Source organism: Zalophus californianus, chromosome 11 (assembly GCF_009762305.2).
Source record: "Zalophus californianus isolate mZalCal1 chromosome 11, mZalCal1.pri.v2, whole genome shotgun sequence".
NCBI lineage: Eukaryota > Metazoa > Chordata > Mammalia > Carnivora > Otariidae > Zalophus > Zalophus californianus.
The window spans coordinates 101,978,450-101,994,416 of NC_045605.1; the positions used below are offsets into that span (position 1 = coordinate 101,978,450).

The 15,967-nt window shown below is 47.0% G+C and overlaps 1 protein-coding gene across 4 annotated transcripts in view; it reads left to right on the plus strand.

The window, feature by feature from the left end:
- Positions 1 to 15,967, plus strand: part of STX3 (syntaxin 3) — a 46,049-nt gene that overhangs the window by 23,853 nt on the left and 6,229 nt on the right. For 3 of the 4 annotated variants that reach the window (XR_003517311.2, XM_027578459.1, XM_027578457.1), the window contains exons 3-9: positions 6,329 to 6,428; positions 8,505 to 8,579; positions 9,609 to 9,676; positions 11,180 to 11,288; positions 11,764 to 11,837; positions 12,028 to 12,162; positions 13,888 to 13,998. Coding sequence is in view for 3 of the 4 variants with exons in the window: in XM_027578459.1 (XP_027434260.1) it covers positions 6,329 to 6,428; positions 8,505 to 8,579; positions 9,609 to 9,676; positions 11,180 to 11,288; positions 11,764 to 11,837; positions 12,028 to 12,162; positions 13,888 to 13,998 (672 nt within the window). In the remaining variant the exon portion in view is untranslated. Of the gene's footprint in view, positions 1 to 6,328; positions 6,429 to 8,504; positions 8,580 to 9,608; positions 9,677 to 11,179; positions 11,289 to 11,763; positions 11,838 to 12,027; positions 12,163 to 13,887; positions 13,999 to 15,469; positions 15,584 to 15,967 lie in introns of all 4 variants that reach the window. The other variant, XM_027578458.1, reaches the window with a different exon arrangement.

Consider the following 15,967-nt stretch of genomic DNA (forward strand, 5'->3'; position numbering starts at 1 on the left):
ACATCATTAGTTTTTGCTGTGGTGATCCACGCTTCATTGTTTTCATATAACACCCAGTGTTCTATGCAGTATGTGCCCTTCTTAATACCCATCACCGGGCTAACTCATCCCCCCACCCCGCTTCCATCTAAAACTCTCAGTTTCTCGGAGTCCATAGTCTCTCATATTTCCTCTCCCCCTCCGATTCCTCCACCTTCATTTTACCCTTCCTTCTCCAAATGTCCTCCGTGTTATTCCTTATGTTCCACAAATAAGTGAAACCATATGGTAATTGACTTTCTCTGCTCGACTTTTCCCTTAGCATAATCTCCTCCGGTCCCATCCATGTTGATGTAAAAGTTGGGTATTCATCCTTTCTGATGGCTGAGTAATATTCCATTGTATGTATGGACCGCATCTTCTTTATCTGTTCATCTGTTGAAGGGCATCTCTGCCCTTTCCACAGTTTGGCTATTGCAGACATTGCTGCTATGAACATTGGGGTGCATATGACCCTTCTTTTCACTACGTCTGTGTCTTTGGGGTAAATACCCAGTAGTGCAATTGCTGAGTCATAGGGTAGCTCTATTTTTAATTTTTGGAGGAACCTCCACACTGTTTTCCAAAGTGGCTGTACCCACTTGCATTCCCACCAAGAGGGTTCCCCTTTCTCCACAACCTCTCCAACACTTGTTGTTTCTTGCCCTGTCCATTTTTGCCATTCTAACTGGTGTAAGGTGGTATCTCAATGTGGTTTTGATTTGAATTTCCCTGATGGCTAATGATGATGAACATTTTTTCATGGGTCTGTTAGCCATTTGTATGTCTTCTTCAGAGAAGTGTCTGTTCATGTCTTCTGCCCATTTTTTGACTTGATTATTTGTTTTTTGGGTGTTGAGTTTGAGAACTTCTTTATAGATCTTGGATACCAGCCCTTTACCTGTAGTGTCATTTGCAAATATCTTCTCCCATTCTGTGGGTTGCCTCCTTGTTTTGTTGACTGTTTCCTTTGCTGTGCAGAAGGTTTTTATCTCGATGAAGTCCCAAAAGTTCATTTTTGCTAGCTTTTGGTGATGTGTCTTGAAAGAAGTTTCTGTGGCCTATGTCAAAGAGGTTATTGCCTATGTTCTCCTCTAGGGTTTTGATGGATTCCTCTCTCTCATCGAGGTCTTTCATCCACTTTGAGTTTATCTTTGTGTATGGTGTTAGAGAATGGTCGAGTTTCATTCTTCTGCAAGTGGCTGTCCAATTTTCCCAGCACCATTTATTGAAGAGACTGTCTTTTCCCATTGCATATTTTTTCCTGCTTTGTCAAAGATTATTTGACCATAGAGTTAAGGGTCCATATCTGGGCTCTCTATTCTGCTCCATTGGTCTATGTGTCTGTTTTTGTGCCAGTACCATGTTGTCTTGATGATCACTGTCTTTGTAATATAGTTTGAAATCGGGCAACGTGATGCCCCCAGCTTTGTTTTTCTTTTTCAACATTTCCTTGGTGATTCGGGGTCTTTTCTGATTCCATACAAATTTTAGGATTGTTTGTTCCAGCACTTTGAAAAATGTCATTGGAATTTTGATCGGGTTGGCATTGAAGGTATAGATTGCTCTGGGCAGCATGGACATTTTAACAATGTTTATTCTTCCGATCCATGAGCATGGAATGTTTTTCCATCTTTTTGTCTACTTCAGTTTCTTTCATGAGTGTTCTGTAGTCCTAGAGTATAGATCCTTTACCTCTTTGGTTAGGTTTATTCCGAGGTATCTTATGGTTTTTGGTGCTATTGTCAATGGAATCGTTTCTCTAATTTCTCTTTCTACAGTTGCATTGTTAGTGTATAAGAAAGCAACCGATTTTGTGCATTGATTTTGTATCCTACCACATAACTGAATTGCTGTATGAATTTTAGTAATTTGGGGGTGGAATCTTTTGGGTTTTCCACATAAAGTATCATGTCGTCTGCAAAAAGAGAGAGTTTGACTTCTTCTTTGCCAATTTGAATACCTTTTATCTCCTTTTGTTGTCTGATTGCTGTTGCTAGGACTTCTAGTACTATGCTGAACAATAGTGGCGAGAGTGGACATCCTTGATGTGTTCCTGATCTTAAGGGAAAGACTCTCAGCTTTTCCCCATTGAGGATAATATTCGCTGTGGGTTTTTCATAGATGGATTTTATGAACTTGAGGAATGTTCCCTCTATCCCTATACTCTGAAGAGTTTTAATCAGGAAAGGATGCTGTATTTTGTCAAATGCTTTTTCTGCATCAGTTGAGAGGACCATATGGTTCTTCTCCCTCCTCTTATTAATGTGTTGTATCACACTGTTTGATTTGTGAATGCTGAACCACGCTTGCATCCTGGGGATAAATCCCACTTGGTTGTGGTGGATGATCCTTTTAATGTACTGTTGGATCCTATTAGCTAGGATTTGTTGAGGATTTTGGAATCCATGTTCATCAGGGATATCGGTCTGAAATTCTCCTTTTTGATGGGGTCTTTGCCTGGTTTGGGGATTAAGGTAATGCTGGCCTCACAGAATGAGTCTGGAAGCTTTCCTTCTGTTTCTATTTTTTGAAACAGCTTCAGGAGAATACCTATTATTTCTTCTTTGAATGTTTGGTAGAATTCCTCAGGGAATCCATCAGACCCCGGAACTCTTGTTTTTTGGGAGGTTTTTGATCACTGCCTCAATCTCGTTACTGGTTATTGTCCTATTCAGGTTGTCAGTTTCTTCCTGTTTCAATCTTGGCAGCTTATAGGTTTTTAGGAAGGCCTCCATTTCATCCAGATTGCTCAGTTTATTGGCATATAGTTGTTGATAATAATTTCTAATAATTGTTTCTATTTCCTTGGTGTTAGTCGTGATCTCTCCCCTTTCATTCATAATTTTATTAATTTGGGTCCTTTCTCTTTTCTTTTGGCTAAGTCTGGCCAGTCGTTTATCGATCTTATTAATTCTTTCAAAGAACCAGCTTCTAGTTTTGTTGATCTGATCTACTGTGTTTCTGGTTTCTAATTCCTTGATCTCAGCTCTTATCTTAATTATTTCTCTTCTAATCCGTGGCTTAGGCATCATTTGTTGCTTTTTTCTAGTTCTTTAAGGTGTAGAGTTAGTTGGTGAATTTGGAATTTTTCTATTTTTTTGAGTGAGGCTTGGATGGCTATGTATTTCCCCCTTAGGACCACCTTTGCAGGATCCCGTAGGTTTTGGACCAATGTGTTTTCATTCTCATTGGTTTCCATGAATTGTTTAAGGTCTTCTTTGATTTCCTGGTTGACCCAAACATTCTTGAGCAGAGTGGTCTTTAGCTTCCAAGTGTTTGAATTTCTGCCAAATTTTTTCTTGTGACTGAGTTCCAGTTTTAAAGCGTTATGGTCTGAGAATATGCAGGGAATAATCTCAGTCTTTTGGTATCGGTTGAGACCTGATTTGTGACCCAGTATGTGGTCTATTCTGGAGAAAGTTCCATGTGCGCTCGAGAGGAATGACTATTCTGTTGTTTTAGGGTGGAATGTTCTATATAAGGTCCATCTGGTCCAGTGTGTCATTCAACGCTCTTGTTTCTTTGTTGATTGTCTGCTTAGATGATCTGTCTCTTGCTGAGAGTGTAGTATTGAGGTCTCCTACAATTAACGTATTGTTATCAGTATGACTTTATTTTGGTTGACAGTTGGCTTATGTAGATGGCTGCTCCCATGTTGGGGGCATAGATATTTACAATTATTAGGTCTTCTTGTTGGATAGACCCTTTAAGAATGATATAGTGTCCTTCTGTGTCTCTAACTACAGTCTTTAGTTTAAAATCTAATTTGTGTGATGTAAGAATTGCTACCCCAGCTTTCTTTTGAGGTCCGCTGGCATGGAAGATGGATCTCCATCCCTTCACTTTCAGTCTGGATGTATCTTTAGGTTCAAAATGAGTCTCTTGTAGATAGCATATGGATGGGTCCTGTCTTTTTACCCAATCTGCAACCCTGTGCCATTTTATGGGAGCATTTAGGCTGTTCACGTTGAGAGTGATTATTGAAAGATATGAATTAATTGTCATCATGTTGCCTGTGAAGACCTTGTTTTTATAGATTGTCTCTAAATTTCTGTTGTATATCACTCTTGGTGTCTTTCTCCTTTTATAGAACCCCCCTTAATATTTCTTGCAGGGCCGGCTTAGTGGTCACATATTCTTTCAGTTTCTGCTGGTGTTGGAAGCTCTGCATCTCTCCATCCATTCTAAATGACAGCCTTGCCGGATAAAGTATTCTTGGCTGCATGTTCTTCTCGTTTAGTACCCTGAATATGTCTTGCCAGGCCTTTCTGGCTTGCCAGGTCTCTGTGGAGAGGTCTGACGTTATTCTGATGTTCCTCCCTCTGTAGTAAGGAATCTCTTCCCCCAACTGCCTTAAGATGGTTTCCTTGGCTCTAAGATTTGCGAGTTTTACTATTACATGCTGGGGTGTTGGCCTGTTTTCCTTGATCTTGGGAGGGGTCCTCTCTGCTTCTAGGACATGAATATTTGTTTCATTCCCCAGATTAGGAAAGTTCTCAGCCACGATTTGCTCAAGTGTATCTTCTAGTCCTGTCTCTCTCTCCACCCCCTCCGGGATCCCAATAATTCTGACATTGGAACGCTTCATGGTGTCACTTATTTCTTTGATTCTATTATGTGAAACCCTTTTTGAAGTGGTTTGTGCGTTTTATCCTAGAGAGCCTTTTTTTCTCAGTCCTATTTGATATAGTGGAATTACTTTGGCAAGACAGTCACATGATGGAAATGGGACATGGTGTGATGCAATGACATTATATGAATTGTAAGAGGAGCCAGTGTTTGATGTGAGAGACAAGGGAAGGGCAAAGTGGCAATTTCTGGGTTCACCCAAGGGCCTGATTCTGAGGTGGTCACACTTCTAGAGCCTGCCAGCATTCACAGGTGGTAACACAGGCCCTTGTTAGCGTTGGGTAGGTCTGGGATTCTGCTAGAGGTTAAACAGTATGGAGAAGCCACAAGATCAAGTCTTAGAAATAATGCAGAAAGCATCCCAGTTGGCGTCTGGAGTGCTCCAACATGCAACCATCCCTATTTGAGTGTCGTCCCACTACGTGACCTGTGACCTCTTCAACCTTTAAGTTCCTCAGGTGAATAACGGTCCTCATGCGTCACCACGGATTGTTTTGCCAGCTGTGAAAATGCTTCACAAATGTGTGGGTAGCGACTTGCATTTGGATTTATACTCTGATGATACGATTACATTGAAATTTTATTCTACATCTTGAAGCAAGTGAGTCTGCTCACTTGAGTCTACTCTCAAACTGTGGTTCATCACAACCAGCATATTTGTAGAGGGGCAAAGTTCACGGTTCCACTGGCAGAAGTGCTCATTCGAGGGTTAGAGAAGTCAAGTTTTATTTTTCCTCTTTTCTATTTAATCTGGAGAGCTCTGACTGGGTTTTCAAAATCAAGTGAATTATTTGCTGGAAGAAAGGTATGCTGGACACTGCATACTGAGTTGTATTTTATTGTATCCCTGATGGAAAGATGCTGCTTGATGGTATTTTACAAGATTTGTCTGTTAATTGCCACAGCATTGACAAGCCTGTCCTTCTGGAAGTGCGACAGCTAGACCTGGTGGGCATTGAGGTCTCTGTCGGGCTCCCCTATCAGCAGGGGAGTGCTTGTGCAGCAGTGCCTTGTGATGCTATTCTCTCTGGGAATGAAGTGCTGCTGGGAATATTTTATGATGCACACCTTGCATAATCAGGAACCTTAGTCAGGTGCAGAAATGGTCTGTGGCTGGAGTGTCTGGAGGCTGATCATCTGCGGGAATCCAGCAGAACACATGTCCAAGGGAAACTCCGGTGTCTCCTGGGGGGCCATGCTTATTAGTCTCTCTCTCTCTCTCCCCCCTTTGTTTTTACACTCTGTGTTTGTTCTCTCCCCTTCACTGCTTTTCTTCCCGACTTCCCTTTTCTCTCTCTCCCATCCTCCCCCCTCTGTTGTTCTCGTTCCGGGTGTGGCTGACTGGTCTGCCTGATAGGGTTTATTGGCCCTATCATCTGACTCGTCTTCTTGGGTTTTCCTCACTCTTCTTGACTCTGGTCCACAGCCTCCCATCCCAGATGGGTGGATGGTTCTTCTCAGGGAGCAGGGCGTGTGGGTTTTTGGTGACTGCTCTGGATGCTAGTTTATCTGGCCATGCAAAGGGCACTCACCCAGCAGCAGAAGACTTTTCAGTCCTCTTGTTGTCCCACAACCCAGAAGGTGGGCAGCTTTCACCAGGGATCTCTGCTAAGCTTGTATCTCAGTTGTGGGAATGTTCTTCCTCTCCCAACAAAGGCTATTGTCTTTGTGATTCTAGATTGAGGAAACTCGGCAAAACATTGACAAGATCTCCGAGCACGTGGAAGAGGCTAAGAAACTCTACAGTATCATCCTGTCTGCACCGATTCCAGAGCCAAGTGAGTGTTCACTTAGACCTGAGTCACCCAGCAATGGCCCTTGGCTTTGGGGCTGAGCCAGTTTTCCTCCCTCTTGTGAGCAGCTGGGGGGGTGTGCACCACACCACACTGTGTGCACGTCGGATCCTCTCCATTCCCCTTTCCCTGCCTGAGCTCACGCGCCCAGCGCATCCGGCTCTTGTCTTCATGGCTCTGTGGAATCCATGTGGCCACACTCTCCTCTCCTTGCCATCCAGCCCCTCTCATGACTGCAGTGACGCTGACTTCTTCTCACGTCCCTCATCTCCGACCCTCGGCTGTACCTTTGCGTGTGCTATGTCCCCACCTGAGAAGCTTTTCCCCCACCCCCATCCAAATCCTGCCAGATCAAGGCCATCTTTTTTCCATGAGCTGTTCCAGCATGGGTCACATTCCCTTCAGTCTCTCCTATCCTGAGACTCCCATTTGTTACCACCACCTCTGCAAACTTCCACATTTTTAGAGTGGGGTTTCGGGCTGTATTTTAGGTTCCTTAAGGACGAGAAACGAGCCAGATGCTATCATTTTGCTCTGAATTGTTCAGCGGCTCCCTAGCACCAGAAGGTTAAAGCTGGAATGTTTCAGCGGAGCACATGGGGATGGTTTGGTCACATGCCTGTCCTCCACACCCTTTCCTCCTGCCACCCTTCCCCCACGTCACCCGCACTTTAGCCAGACTGAACTTTGGCTGTTCCCCAAATGATTCTTGTCTCCTCGTGTCTTTTACATATCGTCCCTCCTCGCAGAGACTCCGCTCTTCATCTCCTTTTCTGCCTGGTTAACACTTCCTCCTTCGTGAAGACACAGTCTTACTATCATCTGTCTTTAGAAGCATTTCCAGATCCCTCCAGGTTGCGCTAGGGGATCTTCATCACCATCCTGTGCACACCTTCGACCAGAACTCACACCTTACTCCACACTGCACCTTAGAACAACTGATTTATTCGTTCCTTGTCCCCCAGTAGACGCTGAGCCCCTGAAGGCAGGATCTCTATCTTCTCTCTGATGGCTTAGTGTCTAGCTCAGGTCCAAGCTTGTAGCAGGTCCTGAAGGATGGTTTCTGAATGAATAGTCATGGCCAGTACTTCCTTTGCTCCATACATCCTAGAATAGCATTGTGCACATAGTAGGTATGTCATAAATATTTGCCTGAATTTAGGTTGATGAGCCTTTGTTGGCATCCCTTTTCTCAGAAATCCCGTGAAATTCTCTCCTACCTTTGAGCTGAAGCCATCATGGTAAACCAGATGATTTTCTCTAAAAGCAAGGTTCTCATAATTTTGTGTGCCAGAGGATTACTTGGGAAAGCTTTTTTTTTTTTTTTTTTAAATTCAACTTAAAGTTAGTTAACATATAGTGTATTTTTAGGTTCAGGGTAGAGTTTAGTGATTCTTCAGTTGCATATGACACCCACGGCTCATTACATCAAGTGCTCTCCTTACCTCCCCTCCAGCAACCCTCAGTTTGTTCCCTAGAGTTGAGTCTCTTATGGTTTGCCTCTTTCTCTGTTTTTATCTTATTTTTCCTTCCCTTCCCCTATATTCATCTGTTTTCTTTCTTAAATTCCACATACGGGTAAAATCATATGGTATTTGTCTTTCTCTGACTTATTTTGCTAAGCATAATACCCTCTAGATCCATCCATGTTGTTGCAAATGGCAAGATTTCACCCTTTATGACGGCTGAGTAATATTCCATTGTCTATATAGACCACCTCTTCTTTATCCATTCATCTGTGGATGGACATCTGGGCTCTTTCCATATTTTGGCTTTTGTGGACATTGCTGCAATAAACATTGGGAAAGCTTGTTAAAAAGACAGATTGTAGGGCTCCAACTGTGGGTGTTTTTATTCTGTAGGTCTGGGACTGGGGTGCCTAGAAAAGTGCTTATTAATTAAGCTGTCTGTGATTCTAAGGACAGATGTCTGGGGAGTACCTCAGGATAAATACTGCTGTGGGTGGTGGGTACCTGAGAAAGCTCCCACCTCCTCTTGCTTGGTGAGGCTCACAGAGCAATTAGTTTTTCTAGGTGATTCTGCTTGCCTTTGTTTACCCAGAAACCAAGGATGACCTAGAGCAGCTCACGACCGAGATCAAGAAGAGGGCCAACAACGTCCGGAACAAACTGAAGAGTAAGAAGGGAACAACGGCAACAAGCCAGCCCCACCACCAGCCGCCTCCCATCCGCGGCGCCCCCGTCTGCGGGGCCCGGCTCTTCTGGACTGAAACTCATCCAGATGATACACTCGTCCCATCTTTGCTTGTAGTTGGGCACTGCCCCTGAAATCTTGCCTGTCCTGGAAGCAGGACTGCAACTGAAAGAGCGCAGAACCAAAGTGTGCTGCCGGCTGCCGAGTCGTGCGACTCGGTGTTTTAACTTGGTCCCTTGACTTTTCTCTTACTGGTCCTGTTTCCCAGCCCTACGTCCGTGTGAACACTAATGCTGGAGCTATCTAGGTGCAGGACATATTATTATTCAGTCTGCAGACATTTCTTGGGGGGCCAGGTCTCCACCCCTTCAGTTTAGACCTTTGTTCAGTGAGGCGAGGTCATAGACTGAGTTCCCCTGGGGCCCAAAAGGTCTCTTTGTTCCAACTGCATTTTTGCCCAGTTGGTTTGGGAATGCAGACTGTTGATCAGAGGGTGGAGGCGGCATTCATCATTTCTTCCCCAAATGAATCACAATACCTGTTGTCATGGGCAGAGGTGGAGGTGGTTCGGGGCAACTTCCGGGAGTAGCTGTGAGAGTGTGTGGGGCACGGTGTGCGTTCTCATTCCCTGCTCACGTGGTGAGGGAGGGGCTGTCCTCGCTCCATTCAGCACATGAGGGAACAGGAGCACCAAGGTGACGTGGCCTTCCCAAAGTCACACAGCTAGTGAGTGGCAGTGCAGGGATTTGAGCCCGAGCCTCCTGGTGACGGAGACTCTTGCTGTTAGCCGCTGTGCTCAGTCGCAGTCAGACAGGACCTGGTACAGTAAAGGGCGTGGAACGTGAGGCCCGTGGCTCACTCGGGAGCTGATGTGTCGAGACTGTGGAAGCCTGTTGTATCTCTCCGTGGGCTGGGTGCGGGAGCGTGTGCGGGGGGGCCTGGCACTGAGCCGTGTGCTTCTTGGAGGAGAGCAGTGATGTGTTGCTGGAATAACCTCGCTCTGCTCTGTAGGTATGGAGAGGCACATCGAGGAAGATGAGGTCCGGTCATCGGCCGACCTTCGGATTCGGAAATCCCAGGTAAGATTTCCCTGGTCATGTCGTCCAGTCTTAATTTTTTGTTGTTGTTGTTGTTGTTAGCTGTGGAGTCTTTTTTTTTTTTTCTTTTGTAAAGTACGATTCTTATTTGGACTCATTTGGAAGAACTGGTAAAGGAGAGCTGCCCAGGCCGAAGCAGGAGAGGGGCCGGAGTTCAGCCCTTTTGGCCCTTCTGTCACCCTCTGCTTCTCTAAGGAGGCCCATGAAGAACTTCCCAAGGTTCCTCTAGGGCACAGCTTCAGAGTTTGTGTGCCTCCTGTTTTACTCAGGAGGAGACAGAGGTCTCTCTGAAGACTGTTGTCATTAGTTGTCCAGTTGGAGTTAGGCTCTCTGGTGGTCATCAAAGATACGATCCGTGTCCTCAAAGAACTGGCAGTCATGTTCAAGTGGCAGAAGGACGCTATCACATGGGACCTAACAGGAGAGCAGTGTAGGTAGACTCAATGAAGTACACGGTGCTCTCCGCATTCACAGAGCTCGGGAAGAATTGGGGGTAGCCAGAGGGGGCTGGGCCTTGGATGGGCAAGCGTGGCAACTTGGACAGGCTCAGGGGTCGAGAGGTTCCCCTAAGAGGCCTGGGGATAGGAGCGGGGTGTGTTAGTAGCAGCAGTGGTACTGATGGGGGTGGGGCAGGGGTGAGGGGCTGGCATGGCGAGAACAGCCTGTCTGGAGAGAAAAGCTGGCTGTGGGCTAGTGGCCATTGAATTTTGATCGAGAATGTAGTGCTGTACTCCAGAGATCTTTGAATACCTATCTGGGGAACCTGGATAGGATCAGGTGGCCTGTGTGCATTTACTTCAGCTTGCAGTCTGTTAGGAGATAGTCTGGGGGCCTCCTGAAGGCTGGACCAGAGTGGGGGACGGGCGAGAGGCAGGTGGGGGTCTCTTGCTGGGTTTTTGCAATGACTTTGGTTTGAATGTGCGTGCTGCTAGTGGGTTTGGAAAGGGTACAAATACCAGTGATTTTGCAAAGGAGAAGCCAGTAGGCCTTGATGTGGAGAGGTGGGCAAGGAATAAAAATAATGGTGAAGATTGGAACACAGACACAGGGGGCTCTTGAGCAGATGCATTGAGTTATAAGCAAGGGAAGTTAGGAAGGTCAGGTTGGGTAAGAACTCAAGGATTTTGGCAGGTGTTGGATTTGGAAGGGAGTCTGGCAGCTTTAGAAAGCAAGCCAAGGGTTGTGCCAGTAAAACACAGCTAGTCGTGTGGATGCAGGGCTCTCCTTTGGTCTCAGGATTATCATGTGAGGTCAGCAGGGCAGGTAAACAGATGCTGAACACATGCCTTGGAGAGGTCAGCATACTCTCCTGATGGTGTGAATTTAGGAAAGCAGGAAGTTGAGTCTCATACCTGGTCTTTTCTTTCAAGTCCCAGTGCTGCCGCAGACTGGGCATATGGGGACAGGGGTGTGGGCTCTATAACAGTGTGGGGTCCCTGGCCATCAGCCCCTGGGGGCTCACTGCACTTGGCATGGTTCCCACAGCACTCCGTCCTGTCCCGGAAGTTTGTGGAGGTGATGACCAAATACAACGAGGCTCAGGTGGACTTCCGTGAACGCAGTAAAGGGCGAATCCAGCGGCAGCTCGAAATTAGTATGTGTTTGAAGTTGGTGCGCGCCCCTTCGCCTTTCCCTGCCACGGGGCTATCTGTCCTAAGTCGGGAGAACTGGGAGAGTGAGAAGCAGCAGCACCCCTGCTTGTGGCTTCTGCCCGCATTTGCGCCCAAACTCAGGAGAGGCCTTAGGGCACCGGTGCATCTGGTGCCACGTTTCCGTGTTCCTGGTTTTCAGGGAACTTTTCTTGTTTTTTTAAAGATTTTATTTAATTGAGAGAGACAGAGATAGCACCAGAGAGCATGAGTGAGCACAAGCTGGGAGAGGGAGAAGCAGACTCCTCCCTGAACAGGAAGCCTGATGTGGGGCTGGATCCCAGGACCCCGGGATCATGCCCCAGGTCAATAGCTGCTGCTTAACTGACTGAGCCACCCAGGCGCCCTTTTCAGGGAACTTTTGAATTGGTGTGCTTTGTTTGGTCTTGTATTTGATGCTCTACTTCTTTTGTTATAAAGCCGGCAAAAAGACCACAGATGAGGAGCTGGAGGAGATGCTGGAGAGTGGGAACCCCGCCATCTTCACTTCTGGGGTGAGTGTCTGGGAGCTGGGATGCACGCCCCTCTCGTGGAGAGGGGAGACTGCCGTGGAGCTCTGTGTGGTTGGTGAGGGAAGGGCTGCAGGTGCAGGGAGGCAGGGAGGCAGGGGGCTTGGCCGGAGTGTGAGTCGGGGCTGTGGCAGGGGTGCTGGCTGATGTTTGGTCTTTGTGTGGCCTGTTGCAGATCATTGACTCTCAGATTTCCAAGCAAGCCCTCAGTGAGATCGAGGGGCGGCACAAGGACATTGTGAGGCTGGAGAGCAGCATCAAGGAGCTTCATGACATGTTTATGGACATCGCCATGCTGGTGGAGAATCAGGTAACCGGCAGTGGGCACCACCCTGGGGAGAGGGAGGAAAGCTCAGGTCCTCCTGAGAAGGGTGGACTGGAAGGTCGGTGAGGTGTGGTGGGGGAATCATCGGGAATCCTCTTGATGGAGTGGCGGGACCCCAGTGTCCCAGGAAAGGAATGTCCTCCCGAGTGCCCACTCACCCTTGTCCTCTTGCCTGCTGCTTTGGCCTCGCTTCTGCTTACTGTGGGGTTTGATGTGCTCAGTCAAGTACTACCTCCTTCCGCCTGCACCTCTTGTTTCCCTTCTAAGTGGGGATGTGGGTTCTTAATGAGGATGCCTTAAAGCAGTCTCCCGATAGGAACAATTTCACGGGTGACACTGAAAAGAGGATCATTTCCCCAATTCACGATGAAAAGTCAGCTTTCGCGGAGGTTTTAATTTTTTTCCCATTTTTGTTTTTTCTTCTGTATGTTTTTCCAAAAATTTTGGCACCTTTTGCTAAGGAACAAGAACACATAACAAAATGAAGGAAGGAAAGGTAGAATAATATTTGTAGGAACACTCGAAACACTCATGGTTTGACGGCTTATTTTGTCCCTGGGCATGCTTGCTCTGGGTTTTAAGTCTCTGTCACCTGGAGAGGGTGTTGGCTCCACATGGTCAGGTGGTTGCTGGTTCTTATGACGAAGTCAGAGACGCCACGGGGTCCAGGTGTGCCGCCGTTACCATGAACTTCCAGCTGTTCTGCCCCCTGGAAGGGACTGAGAACGGCTTCCTTTGTGGAAGGACCGCAAAACCTGCCTGAAGCCCAAGCACTGCTTGGCTGGTTTCCGACAGCCATCCCCTGCTCAGGGCCCAGGTGCCTTTCCTCTGCTCCCTTCTGGCCTTTGAGACCATTCCTTAAGTGCCTCCTTCCCTGCTCTTCTTTCTTCTCTCCTCGCGGCCTTGCTGAGGACTTGGTTTGAGAGTCAAGTGATGGTAAGTGCCTTTCTCTGCTTATAGAGTGCTGTAAAGCAACGGGTTGGGTTGAGGCAGGTCGAGGTAGGTGAGGGGCGTTCCCATCCTAAGATGCCCAGAATTAACTGGAGCAACCAAACTTCCCCATTAGGAAGTTATCGCTGGGAGATGTTTGGGAATCTTGCCAAGAGATCACTGTCTCTTAATAACCACAGAGATATAAGATGTAACCAGACAGCTTACGTAAACCCAATGTCTGTCACCTTAGGGGCCTGGGAGTTTCTCCTGGAGAAAGCAGATGTTCCCAACCTTAGGTGTTTACAGAGCAGCTCCTGTTGGCCAGGACTGTTCTGAAGAACTAGGCGACAAACTTGCCTCAGGCCAAATGAACTTGGTTCAGGTCTGCACAACTAGGAAGAGGCCAGCATCCCAGTTACTATGCCCTAAGATATTCTTATTTTGGTTCCTCTCCTCATATGCCTAATTAAAAACGGAATGGTGGTGGTGGGATCTGTTAGAACATGTATTTGCCAGGCATCTCGACAGTGTGCTCCAGGTGCTCCATGCAGTGCCTGTCCCAGAGAAGTAATTTACTGAGTGTTGCTTGAGTGAGTGACCACCACCAGGGACTGGGGAGCCATAGGTAAGCCCATGTAAGATGGAGCGTGTGCCCCGCAGAAGACTTCTGGATGCTCCTCTTTGCAGTGGGGATTATAACCGAGAGCCCCGTCCCCATGTGAGCTCCAACTCTCTGGCGTGGGTTTATGGGGTGTGACTCATGTCTGTTCTTTGCAGGGTGAGATGCTAGATAACATAGAGCTGAATGTCATGCACACAGTGGACCATGTGGAGAAGGCACGGGAAGAAACGAAAAGAGCCGTGAAATACCAGGGTCAGGCCCGGAAGGTGAGACTCTCTGGCTGCCTTCAGAGAAGAGAGTCCATTCTGCTTGCTGTCTCTCGCTCTTTCTCTCTTCCCTCTGCCTGTCTCTGTTTCTGCTGCCACCACCTCTTGCATCTGGGGAAAGGGAGCCATGATTGACCGTATCGAGAACAACATGGACCAGTCAGTGGGCTTTGTGGAGCGGGCCGTGGCAGATACCAAAAAGGCTGTCAAGTTTCAGAGTGAAGCTCGGAGGGTGAGCACCTTAGTCTCCACTGGTCTGGCTTGCTTCTCCTCTCTCTCTGGTCCTCCCCACCTGTGTCCTTGAGCCCATGCTTTCCCTCTGTCTTGGCCTCATCCCAACACCTTCGTCAGCCTTTCCCAGAGAGTAGCTGCCCTTTCTCCCTTGGTGTGCCTTGCATGGATCTGGCTCACATGCTCTCTCCCCAAGAACCCACGCTTGAAGACAGTTCTGTAGGGTGGATGCATTGCCCAGTGTTGCTGCTAGACTTCTCCTGGACGGAGCTCATGATCCTTTCAGATGTTACACTTGACTCCTTTGTTCTTTAGAAACCTGTTCACTCTCTTCCACAACATTAACGAAGACCACCCCCCCTTTTCTCTACTGTGAACCCAGTGCTGTGCTGATCTCCATGCAACATTACCTCCTATCTTAAGGAGCACCTGTTGTTCCTACTTATAGATGAAACTGTTGAGGGTCAGAGGTTAAGTAATTGGCTTCATGGCACCTAGTAAGTATAGGATTGGGATTTAAATTCAGATTCCAATCATGCTCTTTCCCCCACACCAGCATATTTACCCCTCTTCCGGTGTCCCTGTTGCTTGAGAACTTCTCAGCTTCTCTGCCCATTGTGGTAGCCAGCTCTGGTGGCTTGTACTTTTTAGACTGTTCTTTTCTGACTATTCTCCTGGGCTCTGATAATTTTGTTCTTCAGTTCTTTGATTTTCTTCCAACTTTACCTATTGCTTGTGCAGGGATTCAAGGAGTTGGGAAATTATTTCACCTGATGAATCCAGGCTGGCTCACAATAGGACTGCCATCCTGCTTTCTGATCCCCAATCACTGGACTGGGTCTGATGGATGGGCGTATGCTTTAGGGGAAAGAAAGACAAGTTTGAAATTAGGACTATTTGAAAACATACACTTCTTCTTGAAAAGGAAAAACTGGTCTCTTGATACCTTGGCTTGTTGCCTCTTGGAGACTCCCTGGTGGTTGCTTTTTTATCTGTCCACATGTGCAAGACTTAGTGTGAGTCGAGAGCCCACAGAAGCTCCATATTTCCATCTGCTGGTCTTGCTAGCCAGGAAGTCCCTGAAGATCTATAAAATATCCTAATAGAATGTCTTTATGTAGATCTATAGTCTTATTTGGGTTGATAAGAGGCTTTCAATGTAGAGGTGAGAGGGGTTGGGTTTTGGATGAATTGTTGTTTTTTGTAATAATGGTTTGTTTGTTTCTCTTATCCTCTCCAGAAATTGATAATTATCATTGTGGTAGTAGTGGTGTTGCTGGGCATTTTAGCATTGATTATTGGACTTTCCGTTGGGCTGAAGTAATGGCGGCCCGAGTGGTTGCTGCACTGAAATGTAAGTAAATGGGAGGGTCTTGGGGATTCTGGATTGGCTCCCTCTTGAGAAATTGGCCTGGGATTTCACATGGCAGTGCTCCTCCCTTCGACACACTGAGCTCTCTCAGACTTTCCATCACCTGTGCCTTCTTTCATCTCCTTGAAATACTCTTCTGGGCTTCTGGTGCCAGGGAAAGTTCTCTTCGGGGCCGGGCTCCTGTTGGTTCCTCTCCTGGGGACTCTGTCCTAGCTCTTTGCCTTCTACTGTGTGTTGCCACCTGTCCTGGCACACCTGAGCACCACATTTTCGCTCCTTTTGCTTGGAAAGCATGCTCCTAATTGGGTACAATCTATGTCCTGAGTCTGGGTTCATCTTCTGAATTCTGGCTGACTTTCATGGATC